This window comes from Helianthus annuus, chromosome 16 (genome assembly GCF_002127325.2).
Source record: "Helianthus annuus cultivar XRQ/B chromosome 16, HanXRQr2.0-SUNRISE, whole genome shotgun sequence".
NCBI lineage: Eukaryota > Viridiplantae > Streptophyta > Magnoliopsida > Asterales > Asteraceae > Helianthus > Helianthus annuus.
The window spans coordinates 196,862,616-196,878,040 of NC_035448.2; the positions used below are offsets into that span (position 1 = coordinate 196,862,616).

At 34.2% G+C, this 15,425-nt stretch overlaps 2 protein-coding genes across 6 annotated transcripts; both read left to right on the plus strand.

Moving 5' to 3' along the window:
* Positions 1-290: 290 nt before the first annotated feature.
* On the plus strand, positions 291-3,856 carry LOC110915275 (phosphatidylinositol transfer protein 3). 3 transcript variants are annotated; one of them, XM_022159944.2, is made up of 7 exons: positions 291-422; positions 527-605; positions 2,286-2,367; positions 2,475-2,651; positions 2,763-2,861; positions 2,960-3,208; positions 3,289-3,856. In XM_022159944.2, the coding sequence occupies exons 3-7, from the start codon at positions 2,296-2,298 to the stop codon at positions 3,577-3,579; spliced, it is 888 nt and encodes a 295-aa protein (XP_022015636.1). In that variant the 5' UTR covers positions 291-422; positions 527-605; positions 2,286-2,295; the 3' UTR covers positions 3,580-3,856. The 3 variants fall into 3 exon arrangements, with proteins under 3 accessions (XP_022015636.1, XP_022015635.1, XP_022015634.1); XM_022159943.2 differs by having other exon boundaries at positions 304-430; XM_022159942.2 differs by having other exon boundaries at positions 331-605.
* A 4,167-nt stretch (positions 3,857-8,023) lies between these two features.
* LOC110915276 lies at positions 8,024-10,340 on the plus strand. Of its 3 annotated transcripts, none has more exons than XM_022159945.1 (5): positions 8,024-8,148; positions 8,279-8,359; positions 9,301-9,410; positions 9,496-9,537; positions 9,625-10,340. In XM_022159945.1, the coding sequence occupies exons 3-5, from the start codon at positions 9,303-9,305 to the stop codon at positions 10,090-10,092; spliced, it is 618 nt and encodes a 205-aa protein (XP_022015637.1). In that variant the 5' UTR covers positions 8,024-8,148; positions 8,279-8,359; positions 9,301-9,302; the 3' UTR covers positions 10,093-10,340. The 3 variants fall into 3 exon arrangements, with proteins under 3 accessions (XP_022015637.1, XP_022015639.1, XP_022015640.1); XM_022159947.2 differs by having other exon boundaries at positions 8,026-8,148; positions 8,303-8,359; XM_022159948.2 differs by lacking the exon at positions 8,279-8,359 and having other exon boundaries at positions 8,029-8,148.
* Positions 10,341-15,425: the final 5,085 nt, after the last annotated feature.

Consider the following 15,425-nt stretch of genomic DNA (forward strand, 5'->3'; position numbering starts at 1 on the left):
CCAATTTCGTTAAGGCTTAAGGGCACGTTTTTTCGAGCTCGAACCGGGTACACAAATTCTTAGAGCCAACCCTAAACGACCCATTAACTCGTTTAACCTATATTTACAACCCAAAAACCCGTCATTCCGTTTGACACATTTATGCAAATAGGTTTTACGAGTCCGTGGTCTCGTTACACAATGTTGACTGTATGTATGACCCAAAAGTTGTTTATCTGATGCGACCGACACCCGTATTAGCAATATTGTTGTGTGGGACCACTTCTAGAAAGATGAAACCACCCGTACAAGCAACTCAAGCACCTCAAAATATTTTGCAGGCTCTATATTCCTTCCTGAAATAAAAATTCACAAATTTCTTGCTTTTTTCACCATTTTTTAAATTATAAATTCACAATCCATAACTGCCTCCGCCCGCTAAAGTACGCCGGTAGTTTGTTGCTAACCTACGCCGATAACCGTTTGTTTCTACCTCTATACTTTTATTTCTACTTTACCTTTTGACGATCGTTCATCTGCTATTCAGATTGAAGATCAATCGACTGAAGAATTCACACAACAACAAGAACGACGTCGTCTTTGTTCTCCTCGTCTTACTAACTCAGGCATGAACTTGATTCGTTGTTGACATAATTTTTGCTGCATGATTTAATCGAATTTGCATTTTACGATTACTCTGTTTCATATATGTGAGTTTCAACCGTCCGATTTAAGCCGGATGATTTGACCGAATATGAATTTTATCGGCAGGCAAAACACTGTTAAAAAAATCAAACATGAATATGACTCGTTTTTAATTTTTTTATGTACTTTTTTCTCGTGTCTGTAACTTTTTCTATTTTTACTATATGTTTTATGTATCGAGAAGGAGAAATGATGGAGACTAACTTTTTAATTATAATTACATTTTAAAAATATAAAATTACATCGCGTATTTTTTATTAAAAAAGGTCTAATCGTGTCATAAACACGCCATGAGTTGTCAGCCCCATTTTGTCGTTTACTTCAATTTGTTTCAAATTTGATGATGACGGATTACTGTTTCAAATTCAAAGGTCTAATCGTGTCATAAACAAGCGTATTTACCAGATGATGACAGATTACTATTTCAAATTCAAAAGTCTAATCGTGTCATAAACAAGCGTATTTACCAGATGATGACGGATTACTAGTTCAACTGTGTATGTCCTTTGTGGTCGATTCGAACTCAATTTTGTTAGGTTTACAGATTATGATTGATTTGAAGATATTGTAACTTATGAATATGTATACTTGTATAGTACGGAATTTAGTTAATACTCCTTAAATAATTCAAGTTGTTTTTTTATCAGCTTCAGAATTTATAAAATTTCAAAAAGTTTAAGGGAAATAACCGTATTCATTTGATCTGGTAAATATTGTTTGTGAAATTACGGATTCGGTTCTCATTGTTTGCTAAATTGTAATGCGTTTGATCCTTAGTAGTATGTTTTTAGGTAACAGGAAAAATGATTATTTTATATTGGTTTAACGTATTAAAAGATTAATATAACGTGTTAAACGCCAAACGCTTGACATTTTGGTACAAATTTGTGGATCAAGGTGTTATAATAAATTTGGTACTAGTGTGCCCATGACAATAACCAACCACCAGGACAATAACAAAGCTAAACAATTGTCATGGCAATATCAACAGACAACTCACTTAATTCTGACCCAATTGGAGTAAATTACTTTTTGAGTCCTTGTGATTTACTGGTTTTAACCACTTGAGTCTAAAATCAAAAAGTTTAACACCTTGAGTCCCTGACCGCTCATTTTATAACGTGCTGAGTCCAATTTTGTTCATGTTATAACGTTTTGAGTCCATTTTTGTTTAAAAAATTGGACTCAAAAGGTTTAAAAAATGGACCCAAAAGGACTCGAAAGGTTATAAAAAAAGCGTCTAGGGACTCAGGGCGTTAAACTTTTTGATTTTGGACTCAAATGGTTAAAACCACTAAAACACAGGGACTCAAAAAGTAATTTACTCGACCCAGTTGTGTAACAATGTTCTTGAGTATAGTCCAATAGTGTCAAGTGTGTATTGTGAAGGGACTAAACTGTAACATTTGAATAAGTGTTAACCAACATTTAAATACCTGTCGCTATATATGCACAAACTTTTAGTTATATGTTAGCTTGAGTTATTTAACTAAACATCATCTATCCATATCACTTATAAATATGTGCAATCAAGTGACAAGCACATTACACCATAGGGCATTTTCATAACCTATAATATTAAATTTGGTTTTTTTTCCTAGATCGCGAAGAATGGCAAACATGTTAAGAAGATGGCGTGGTCAAAACCAACGCGAATGTGAGCCCGTGGATCATGATAAGATGGTAAATACAATAATACATGATCTTGCAAAGTCTATTGTTTTTCTAGTGATCCGTTTTCAAGTGATTGTTATTTGCAATCTGTATTTTATTTTCTTTTAAACAACCAGATCAAAGACCTTAGGACTGCTATCGGGCCCCTATCTGGGCGTGCCAAAAAGTTCTGTACGGATGCATGCTTAAGAAGGTACTTAGAAGCTCGAAACTGGAATCTTGAAAAAGCTAAGAAGATGTTGGAGGAAACGCTTGAATGGAGATCAACCTATAAACCTGAGGAAATTCGTTGGGTTTGTATTCATTCACCCGTCTACTTGATCATATTTATATATGTTTTATTAATTCACTTTTTTGTGTGTAAAATTAAAGATTTTAAATGAAATGTTGTATATCATTGTTAGGATGAAGTAGCACATGAAGGAGAAACCGGTAAAGTTTCAAGAGCTAATTTTGTTGATCGATCTGGAAGGCCCGTCCTCATTATGAGGCCAGGGAAGCAGGTTTGTAACACGTTTGGTCGCTAGAGTGGATGACTGTTCGTTTTTTTACTTTAGGTCTTAAAAAAGAGAAAAGACTATTTTACCCTTTTGATTTGCAGAATACTAAAACAGGTGATGGAAATGTTCGTCATCTAGTATATCTGATTGAAAACGCGATTTTAAACCTCCCCAAAGGCCAAGAACAAATGACTTGGTTGATCGATTTCACAGGATTTTCGATGAGCGCATCAAATATTCAGATGAAAACATCTCGGGATATTGTGAACGTGCTACAAAACCATTACCCCGAGAGACTTGCCATTATCGTTCTCTACAATCCTCCAAAAATATTTCAACCATTTTTTAAGGTACCGTGATATCTCCTAGTCCTGCTCCCTTTTCTTACAATTTATTTAGCGATTAAACTGGATACGCGAATTTTAAACAGGTTTTAAGTTACTTCATAGACCCGAAGACATATCTCAAGATAAAATTTGTTTACCCGAGTGATAAAGCTAGTATCGAGGTTATAAAGTCGTATTTTGATACTGAAAATCTTCCAAGCGAGTTTGGAGGAAATGCTAACTTCAACTTGAAATATGATCATGAAGAGTTTTCAAAACTAATGGCTGAGGATGATATCAAAACCGCGAGGTTCTGGGATTCTGAGAGTGAGCGGGTTGAGGAGACAAACGCGAACGCTCATTGTGTCACGCCTTTAGAGCCCGAAACGCTGTAACACGGTGAATTTGTGATGGTATGAAGAATATATATATAACTTGTATTGCATTTGTACAAGGGAAATGATTCATAACTTCCCCTGCTGCTACAAATGTACATTTCAGTTTTTTTTTTCTTTTTCTTTTTTGTACTATCATAAATAATGGGTATCCAGGGTGTGAATGACAAGGGGTTGTAAACCGTTGAAACCGACTGAACCGATTTCATATTAATATATTTTGTTCCATGGTTTACGGTTTGATAAAACCAGGTTTAAAAAGTGATAGTTCCGCAAACGGTTTGTAACTTAGAACTTGTAAACTAAACTGTTCATTTAACTTTTATTAGTTTTTCTTCCGTTTTCCATATTTATGTATGCAATTATATATATGCAACACTCATGAATTATCTTTATTTTTAAAAAACACAAATTTCCTGTTAAAAAACACATGAACTCTTTTGAGCCGTGTGACCAACCCAACCAGTTTGGGTCGTTTGAACCTAAACACAACTCCAGCTCAAAGATTTTTAAAGACATTAAAGAATGCTCGCTACTGTGGCTGAAAAACATAGAGGACAAATCAGGGGCGGTTCTTAGAAGGGCTGTGGCATGGCCACGGCCCGGGTAAGTTTTTCGGTCGTAGTGCTAATTTTTCACATTTCGATCGAATTTTTTTATATATACTATGTTTGGCCCGGGCTTGCCCGAGCTGTTTTTAGTGCCCGTGTCTTTCGGCACTGGCACGTTCAACGGGCAAGATCCACCACTGGGACAAATGAAAGATATCTATGTAGAAAACTGGAACAAATTGGGTTTAAACATAATTCAAAATTAGCGATGTATGTTGACAAAATGTAATAACTTTCTAGCTCCTGGCTAGCAAGTTTGGTTATGAAGGCAATAAAATTGATCCTCTTTTTCTGTTAAAAAAGTTAAAAAAACTAATAAGTGTAAAATATTTGAAATATTGATCTTTTTTGGAATTATTTGAAATATTGAACTTTTTTTGGAATTATTTGAAATATTGATGTGGGGAGCACGCCTCTTGCCAATTTAAGTAAATTTACGAACTTTCTTTCTCCGATTTAACCTGTTTGTTACTAAATTCTTTAATTGAGTTTTATGACTTTCTAGAATACAAATTATGCTTTTAAATAAGGGTGAACGGGGCGATTTGCGGGGAGAGGTTTGGTGAGGCGAGTCCCCGAGCGGGAACAACGTCGCCGACCCCTCGGGAGGCTAAGCGGGGAGTGGGGAGCGGTGGGTGTTCACCGCATGAAGGGAGAGAAGGAGAGGGTGGCCCACCATTGATTCAACCAATCAAGTATTTTCCTTTTTTTTTCTTTTTGATTTTTTCAACTTAAATAAAAAAAAAAACAAGTCCTCAAGAGAGGAGTGCCGTCATCAAATTGAGGGTGTGAGGGGGAGTTAAGTGGGAAGTTGACGTGGCGCATGCTGATTGGCTATGAGTAAGAGAGGTCACTCCCCACTTAGGAGTACCCCTTACACCCTAAGCATCTTAGAAAATCCAAAACCAATTTTTAGATAACAATTGAAAAAGAACAGTTTTTCATCAATTTGTAGCAAAACATAAGTTTGTTCAAAAACGAACTCTAGTTCAAACATGACCGAAACCGATTATCAAATCAAACATCCATAAGGGTGTAGGGAGTGGTTAGACACTTGAGAGTGACAAACTAAAAAATCAACCAATGAGAGTGTGCCATGTTAAAGTGGTAAACTATGCTCAAAATGTTGGCAATGGTTAGACACTTGGTGAAATGGTAAACTATTTTTTTTTAAAAAAAAGAAAAATGTGTGATTGGTTGAGATGGCATGGATCCCACCACACAACCCCACTCTCTCCCCTCTCCCCCCTCTTCCCGAATCGGTATACCTTCACCGATTTTGTCCACATTTTCGGCAATATAAAATCGGCAAACATGTTGGCGGTGGGTGATATGCGGTGCCGGGTGGGTTTACCGCCCCACACCGGACACCCTAATATCATTTCAAAACTATTACAGTTGTTAGTTAATTCTAACGTAAAAAGTCAAAATATTGGATAACACACGAAATATTCTAAATGTTGAACACAAGCTTCTTTGCCACTAATTTTCAGACTATTCGTGGGTTCTTCTTGACCGTAACAGCTAACATGGCACACACACTTTCTTATTTATTTTTTCTTAATAGCATTTTACCTATCAGGTCAACCCGTACACCCCATTAGCTAAACGTGTCCGTTGGTTCGACTATAAAGTTACCTGAGCCCATTAAGACTAAAACCAAACCTGTGAATCTCATGTTTAGCTTTTTGATTTACTTTGGGTATGGTCGCGCGCGCGACTTGAGATTAACTCATATGGTCGGCGCAGGATGTGGGACCATACCCCTTTAGTGTCTGATTTTACTGAAAACAGACCCAAGCCTATTCAAACTAAAACCATGTAAATTTTATATTATGTTTATGTCATATTTTCGTATTGTGTTAGAGCATCCCAATGGAGTCTTCACCAGCTTGGTGTTGCCCGACATGACTGCAAGAACGACCACATATGCTACTTCTCTCTCCCCTCCCCCCTCTCTCCTACCACTCTCACAATATCCATCCATCCATCACCCATTGGTGTTTGTCCCATGGATGCCTTGATCCCTTTCTCATCTCTCCCACCTCCAATTGGGTCGTCATCTTCTCCACGAACGACTTAAGAAATGGTTTACTTGTGATCGGTCTTATAAATTCACACCCCTTTTACATGTGATAAGTCCACTCCACCGGTACCTCATTCCGCTGTTAAAAAAAAAAAAGAAAAACTAGAACCTCATTTTACAGGGGTTCCGTTGTTGTCTGAGACCCTCAAACATGTATACACACTTGGGTCTTGTTCACCACTCTACCCATCCTCTAGAGTCGTGGTCCCTTATCAGTTTATCTTAAGCATTCACAATCAAATCTCTTACTTCATCTATATTATTACACTAAAAAGCATTATCTTTTCATCTCTCATTTTCAATTAAATAATATTTTTTTCTTACTTTTATCAATTACCTTTTCTCTGTCATCCACTCACAACCACTTTCAAACAATATTAAAAAATTATAGAGGTGAACAATATCTCCTTCAAATTTACCGATAAACAGTAACTTTTTCTCTTTTTTCTTTCTCATCCACTCATAACAATTTACAACCATTTTCATAAATATAGATGTCACACTCATATGAACTCATATGAATATGGAGGATCCATTGACCCTTATTGCCATATTAATGTTTCAAGATCTTCATCCTATAGCCAGCCCAGTGAGGTATAGGCTCCACAGATTGGGCTATTGGGCATGGACCCAACATAATTATAAAGGACCGGTACAAACTGAGACCCCTAAGTCAGGTTGTAATTGCAAGTAGAGATAACAATGTGTAAAGTAATTTAACTTTCATATTTCATTATTGAACCGTATACATGTTAGATATCTATTACTTATTATCCATTGGGTTTACGAGTATTACATGTATGCCTATATATGGTCTTACGTTGTTAAAGTTATCTATTGGGATGCTCATTACCTATTAGCCAATTTTAAACTCAACTCAAAACCAACTTAAGCATCAAATACTCAACTGCATATCTTATAATTTTATAATTATAATAATTTCAAGTTTCTAACGACTTCAACATACTATTTATTAAGTTCTTACGATTATATAATATATTTTGTTTAGTTTTAATGCTAATAAACAAGTTTAGGGAATCAGGTGTGGATCACACCTAATACTAAACCCATATTTTTTTTAAACTAATCTCATAGGCCATATCAGTCTCATACTAGTCTCAAATATTTCGGGCATCACGTTTTACTTGTAGCTCAATTTATTTTGTCATTCCTCGTTGCAAGATGTAGATAACATAATAATCATATGATACTATAAAATAGTAAAAAAAAAATAAATAAAATATAGAATTCATATAAATTGGTGAAAATAAATAAATAAAAAATATAGAAAAATGGTAAAAAAAATATATAGAATTCGTATGGTAGTAAGACCATGTGTAGTGGTAAGTTTGTATAATGCCCCTACCATGGGGCATTATCCGACACGTGGCATCCTAGTCAGCGTTGGGGCATTATAGCAAAAGTGGCGTAGTGGGGCATTATACCAATAACCCCCATTCAATCATTTGAAAAAAAAAATTAAAAAAAAAAATAAATAAAGCAAAGAGGTTAGTCAAACAATGGAGACATCCCATTGGCCACATGCCCCTTCAAGTCAAACATGGCAGGTTCTTTGAGCGTTTTATATAAAACGCCCTTCACCATTTTTTTCAAAATTGTTTAAATATAACGCCCAATGTAATGGTGCGTTGGGCGTTTTCGGGCGTTTTTTTTGAATTTTTTTTAAAAAAAACGCCCCACTACACATGGTCTAATGAATCATAATTGTCAATTTATGCTTATGCCAAAATTTGGGGTTTGTTTCAACTTTGAAGCAAACTAACTCATTAATAAACGAGGCGCCAAAATTCCAAAATCAAACCATTTACGATAGGCTATCGTCTTCTGAATAACTGCTCAACATCTTCTCAGGTATGATAATCTCATCCATTTCTGCTAACTGTTTACATATGTATCTAATTGTTGATCGGTATACGATTAGGTATTCCAGTTTGATTTTCCATTACCTGCTTTAGTTACGTCCAATTTCAGTTTTCTGCAGTTAAATCAGGAGAAATTGCTTCAGATCTAGGTCTCCAGTGCCTGTAGGATCTTCGATTTTAAGTTGCGATTTGATTTGACGGTAACCGCTTAATCTCTCATATCTCGTTACTTTTCACAAGGTTATTCGATCAATTCGGTTCACAGTTATTATTGTTGTTGTTGCTTCATTCATAAGCGAATCTCAAGCATACACAAAAGTCTGATTTGCGTGTTAGCATGGATATTTTAGTTCGATGTGCATTTCTATAGAGATTTAGTATGATCAGAACCAGATATTGTGTGGAAACTTCTTACCTGCGTCTTTAAAAAAACCAAGATAGTTAGAAAATCATAACAGTACATCAACGCGCCGCACAATCTGGTGGTTCGTGTCATGGATATGAAATTTTGAAATAGTTTTGATCCGACTTAAAGTAAGATTGTAGCTCTTAAAAACGAGAGAATGAATGAAAGGAAACTGGAACCTTGAGGTGAAAGTGAGTTTAGAATTTGAGTGCATAATGTGTAGTGATCATATGTATATAAGTTATAATCTCTTGCAGTTCTAATGAAACAAGCAAAGAAGAATAATATAGCTATATACAAAAAGTTCACTCAAAGAAAGAAGAATATAAGAGATTACTCAGTGATATTAACTGCTTGACTCAATATTAGTTACCATTGTTAAGTGTTTGTTTGTAAATTTAACTGTCATAACATATATAGTAGAGTCTGTTATCAGTAACTTTCATATCTAACATTTTCTGTGACATGTGAAAACATAAATGTCAGATGTTAAGAATCCGCCTCTTCTATTGTTTGTTCTTTGCTGTCCTTATTTGATGCTATAATTCATATGTTTATTTGTAAAGAATATATATAGATCATGTATAGTTTGAAATAAAATATACTATGCACCAACTTTCTTTAACACATAACTAGTGTATCATGTACGGTAGTCGACGGTTTATATCATTTCAATTGTAATGTAAGTTTTATATAAATTATATTATGCATCAACCGATCTTGTGCTATTAACAGCGATGACATCACACGGAGCATCAGGAAAGCCGTGGAAGCCAAAGGTTACGCTAGAGAGTTACCTCAATTTGGAGCATATGGACGCCATCTCCCCTCACATGCTTCGAAAGGTTGTAATACATTTTTAGTTAAATTAGGATTTATTTTTTGTATATCTTATTAAAATTAATGAAAACCTTTTGATTTACTTTACAGATACTTACGATACATGGATTCAAAAGCTTCAATGTTCCAAAGGTTATGTGATATTAAGCACTGTTATGGAGACATGTTTGTGATCTTTGGTATTATTTAATTAAAATAAATAAATAAAAATATCTGCAGGATGATTTATTAGATGCGGTGAGATCAATTGAGCTGATGGATGCGCACCACTCAACTCTGCAAAGTGATGTTTCTTCAAACGCGTTCCTGAGTCTGAATGATGTAATCAGAGACCTCTCACTTCTGCATTGGCAAGAATGCTGCATCACGAATATTGAAACCATCAACTCAGTGACTGATTTTGGAGAAGAACCGTTACCTAAACGTTTGAAGACTAACTGCAACCGCAATACTGTTGTGAATGGACCTGATACATTTGGCTTACAAAAGCAGATTATAAACAAGAACTCTACAATGGGCCGCACATCAACTAAGAGGAGTGATCGGGTCAAGAAATCTCCAACCAAATGGAAGGATTTTGTGATGGGAGCTGATACGGTTGATCCCTTAGCTATCTCTAAAGCTAAGCAGGAACGACTACATGTTTATTCTAGAAGGGGCAAAGGTGAAGTTTCTAAAAGTAGCTAAGACTTTGTTAGAGGAGAGAGAGTATAAGTAGTAATGAATAATGCATTTAGAGAGTGGGAAAATTAGAGAGTGAGGAGCAGTTTACAAGCAGTTATTGATTTGTTTTTTCCAGTTTATTAGCATGCTTATGTTAGACATTTTTGTTGTTCATGTTATTTTGTTGATTTCTAAGTACCGGAGATTTGCCCATCTCGAATCGGGCTGTTTACTTTTCAATTAATCAAATAGCCTGCTGAATTTGGAGTTCCTATCATTTTGGTTCTATTGACGGGAATTCGAAATGGTCCAGACCCGAGGCAGTTCTGGTGGTTCCATTGACGGGGATTCGAAATAGCCTGCTGAATTTCGAGTTCCTATCATTTTTGTTGTTCCGATCCTTATTTATTATAAAGCTATTTACCCTTGTATTGAATTTGGCAACATTGATAAAACTCAAACATGTATAACTAATGAAGACAAAAGTTTTATTGATAACAACATTCTATGCATATTCAGTCTTTGTATCCATGGAAAACGGTCTTATATTGCTTGAACTTTAACAATGTTGCAAGTAACTTAAACAAGAAATAACTTACTAACCATGATGATGATGATGATGATGATGATGATGATGATAATAATAATAATAATAATAATAATAATAATAATAATAATAATAATAATAATAATAATAATAATAATAATAATAATAATAATAATAATAATAATAATAATACATACCACCGAACCTTTTTAGTGGTACCCTCATAACTTTCCAAATAGGAGGTCATTAACCATAATAATAATTACAATAATAATAAAAATAATAGTAGTACTAGTAGTAATAATAATAATATACCACCGAACCTTTTGAGTGGTACCCTCATGACTTTCCAAATATGAGGTCATAGGTTGGAGTTTTTTTTGAACTAATAGATTGGAGTCTTGTCTGGGATAAATTTTGTTCCGCGTTGAGTCAATGGGTTTTCATAATTGTGGGTTTTCTCATGGGAGGGTGGGTCACGTCACCATGTTTTGTTCTTCGGACGAAATGGTGATTCATTTGCCAAGGTGATCATAGGTGTTCGAGTCTTTGCCATTGAAATAAAAAACATAATAATATATCAAAAATAAGAAAACAAAAAACACGTAAACCAAACACATTAGGTATCTACTTAAATTAGTTAGTTATAATTGTACTTAATATAAAAGGTCAGAGGGAGCTAAAAGGTTTAAATTATAACTTTACTTCAGCTTAAGGGGTTAATATAGAATTTAGCTTTGATGTATTTGAATTTATTAAAAAATATCTATATCTATAATCTATAAATAATAATAAAGCAAAACCATCTTAGGCCACTTGACATATTCTTACTCCTATTATTGCCACCTGGCACTCTAAAACCATTCCCTCAAAGAGATTGAGCGCCAATTCCCTTAAGCCGTTTCCCCTTTTATTTTCTCAAGTTCATCATTACATCTCTTCAATCCCCATTCTTTCATGAAATTGGAGTTTCCTAAATTACTGAACATTTTCTTCCATCTCTAATCTCAACAAGGTAAGATTTAGGGTTTCAAATCTGTATACATATCTTTTATTTCTTGAAATCGACTTCTTCTCCACCGCCTTCTTTTGCGAAGAATTATAGAGATGAAGTTTTAAGAGGATGCGAAAGATCATCAGGTATACATACACAATTCACCCCCTCCGATTCGTTAATATTATCATCTCAACTCAATCGATCATCTGTAATGACGATCTAAACCTAATTCTGTGTCGTTTGTTGTTTTTGCTTTTTTAATCAGATTCAATAAGATTATTAGGTTTTTGTGAGATTACGTCGTTTTGTTGTTTTTGCTTTTTTAATCAGATTCAAAAAGATTATTAGGTTTTTGTGAGATTATGATTGAGGAATTGTGTTTGGATTGGCATCGGGATTGATTCATGGAGAAATCGATGAGAGATTGAGGAAAATGATGCCGTAAAACGGTTGATTGTCGAACGACGTCGTATGGATCAGTTTCTTCGAGTGGATTTTGGTATGTTGCCTCATTAGGGTATTTTTTTATTATTTTTATTGTGTATTTATCATAGTTATTGGATTTAACCATTCAGTGTTGAATTCGAAGGGTTTTTAAAACCCCTTTTTATCTATTAATGGTTATCGATTGTGTATTCATCATTGTGATTGTATTTACCCTAAAACAACCGGTTGTTATTGTTCAATTTTATGTTGAATGTGTATCTTTATACCTTGGTTCGACGCGTATACGTGTTGTTTTTTGTCGAACTTTCGCATATTTTGTCATTTTACGACGTATACCTTCAACATGCGTCGTTTCGGTGACGTTCGGTTAGGTGCGACTATCGTATTCTATGATTACGTACAGTTTTGTTTGAAAACCACTTGTATTGTATAGTGTTGTGTTATATGTATACGCGCGTGGAAATATCATTAGTTGCGTATTTTGACGTCTTTTTGCGTATTTTGACGTATTTTATCGTATTGTTGCGTATTTTAGAGTATTTTGACACATTTGAGCGTATTATGACATATTTTAGCTTATTTTAACCTATTTTTAGGTTATTTTAGCGTATTTCGGCGTATTTTAACGTATTTCGGCGTATTTTAACGTATTTTATCGTAATTTGACGTATTTTAGTGTATTGCAACGATGCGTATTGAGGGTGTCGATTTAAGGGGTCAGGTGTGCCAATAATACGACCCATTATACTATACTATCTATGTTATAACCGTATTATATACTACACTTTTTTGAATTTCTACTTACAACTAAAACATTTAAAAAAAAACTAAGATATAAAACACAAAAAAAAAACATGAATTTTGAAGTTTTTATACCTCATCTATCTATACTATACTACATTATACATGGTATTCTTAAAAAAAATTAAGGAAATTTTTATTTTAAAAAAAATAAACATTTTTTTAGAAATCTTTGTTAAAACCATAAACAAATGTATAAAAAAATTTGTAAAAAAAAAAGACCCTTAACCAATATGACCCGTATAGGCCTATACGATGCGTATTATATCCCCGAATTACTGAAATACCCCTGTTTTTTTTGATAAATTCAGGGGTATTTTTGAGAAATTCAGAGTTTAATACGCATCATATAGGCCTACATGATGCGTATTAATCTGCTATACGATACAACATACGCCTATACGATCGTATATGGCATAATAAGAAAATTTGTTTTTATCGTGTTTTCCTCGGTTCGACGCGTATACGTGTCGTTTTTTGTCGAACTTTCGCATATTTTGTCATTTTATGACTTATACCTTCAACATGCGTTGTTTCGCTGACGTTCGGTTGCATGCGATTATCGTATTCTATAATTACGTATAGTTTTGTTTGAAAACCGCTTGTATTGTATAGTGCTGTGTTATATGCATACGCGCGTGGAAATATCATTATTTGCGTATTTTGAAGTATTTTTGCGTATTTTGACGTATTTTTGCGTATTTTGACGTATTTTATCGTATTGTTGCGTATTTTAGAGTATTTTGACATATTTGAGCGTATTTTGACGTATTTTAGCTTATTTTAACCTATTTTTAGGTTATTTTAGCGTATTTTAACGTATTTCGGCGTATTTTAACATATTTTATCGTAATTTGACGTATTTTAGTGTATTGCAACATATTTTAGCATATTTTCATGTATTTTAGCTTATTTTAACGTATTTTTGCGTATTTTAGAGAATTTTTGCGTATTTTCGCATATTTTAGTGTACTTTAGAGTATTTTAGCATACTTTAGAGTATTTGAGGGTTTTTTTTTTGCATATTTTAGCGTATTTTAACCTATTTTAGCGTAGTTTAGAGTATTTTAACGTATTTCGGCGTATTTTAACGTATTTCAGCGTATTTTAGCATATTTTAAAGGTCTCTCCCTAAAAGATGCAACTTTACGGCACGCTTACCTTAATCATATCTTCCATGGAGTCACAGATCCGATAATAGGGCCAACGGATCTTATGCCCACCCGAGACCGACCTCTGGATTACACGTTGTACATGGTATTTTAAAAAAAAAATTAAAAAAAATATAAGGGACATTTACTACACTTATATATGCTCATACAGGACCTATACCTCATCTATCTATACTATACTACATTATACATGGTATTCTTACAAAAAAATTAAAGAAGTTTTTATTTAAAAAATAAATACTTTTTAGAAAACTTTGTTAAAATCATAAACAAATGTATAAAAAAATTTAAAAAAAAATACCTAACCAATACGACCCATGCTCATACATGACCTATACCTCATCTATACTATAGTACATTGTACATGGTATTCTTAAAAAAATTAAGGAAGTTTTTATTTAAAAAAATATTTTTTTAGAAAACTTTGTTAAAACTTAACAAAAACTTAACCAATACGACTCGTATAGGTCTAGTCAAAAAGACAAAATCTGAGACATCAGTCTTTATTGGAAACTGAAAAAGTAATATGGATCGTATAGGCCTATACGATGCGTATTGAGGGTGTCGATTTAAGAGGTCAGGTGTGCCAATAATACGACCCTTTGAAAAATTCCTTATTTCCAAATTTAATATTGTTTTTTTTTAACTTTCCATCCACTATCTTCGAGTGGAGATGATCAGGCCCAGGGCCCCGACGATATTAATTTTTGATTTGTTAAGCGTTTTTGGAATTTACTAGAAGATGATTTTTTCAATATTATGGCTGATTTTTATGTTAATGAGGTGATCAATATGGGTTGTGGCTCCTCTTTTATTGCCATGATTCCTAAAGTTAACGACCCGATCGGGCTGAAAGACTTCCGGCCTATTAGTTTGGTGGGAATCATTAACAAGGTGATTTCGAAGATTTTGGCGAATAGGCTAAAAAGAGTGTTGGACTCGATTATTTCCCTGACTCAATCAGCCTTCATCAGTGGTAGATACATTCTGGATGGTCCGATTATTATTAACGAAATTCAAAACTGGATCAAAAGAGTTAAGAAAAAGATTTTCATCCTCAAGATCGACTTTGAGAAGGCCTACGATAAAATAAATTGGAACTTCGTGCTGGATGTTCTCAATCAAATGGGTTTTTCTAATAAGTGGCGCTCGTGGATCAACGGTGTTATTTCTTCGGCTAGGGCTTCGGTTTTGGTCAACGGTACCCCGACCTTCGAATTTAAATGTCACAAAGGAATGCGTCAAGGGTACATTATTTCCTCTTTTCTTTTTGTCATCGTTATGGAAGCTCTATCGTGCATGATAAATAAAGCTTGTGATTTGGAGATAATCAAGGGTGTTTCTCTTCCTAATGAGGTCCCGGTTGTTTCTCACTTATTTTATGCGGACGAAG

Excerpts from the sequence above, each read along its gene's own strand:
- LOC110915275 (XM_022159944.2), top strand. The coding sequence starts at position 2,296 with ATGGCAAACATGTTAAGAAGATGGCGTGGTCAAAACCAACGCGAATGT. Across the intron at positions 2,652-2,762 it reads AACCTGAGGAAATTCGTTGG|GATGAAGTAGCACATGAAGG; the intron begins GTTTGTATTCAT and ends TATCATTGTTAG. Across the intron at positions 3,209-3,288 it reads TATTTCAACCATTTTTTAAG|GTTTTAAGTTACTTCATAGA; the intron begins GTACCGTGATAT and ends AATTTTAAACAG.
- LOC110915276 (XM_022159945.1), top strand. The coding sequence starts at position 9,303 with ATGACATCACACGGAGCATCAGGAAAGCCGTGGAAGCCAAAGGTTACG. Across the intron at positions 9,411-9,495 it reads CCCCTCACATGCTTCGAAAG|ATACTTACGATACATGGATT; the intron begins GTTGTAATACAT and ends TTTACTTTACAG. Across the intron at positions 9,538-9,624 it reads AAAGCTTCAATGTTCCAAAG|GATGATTTATTAGATGCGGT; the intron begins GTTATGTGATAT and ends AAATATCTGCAG.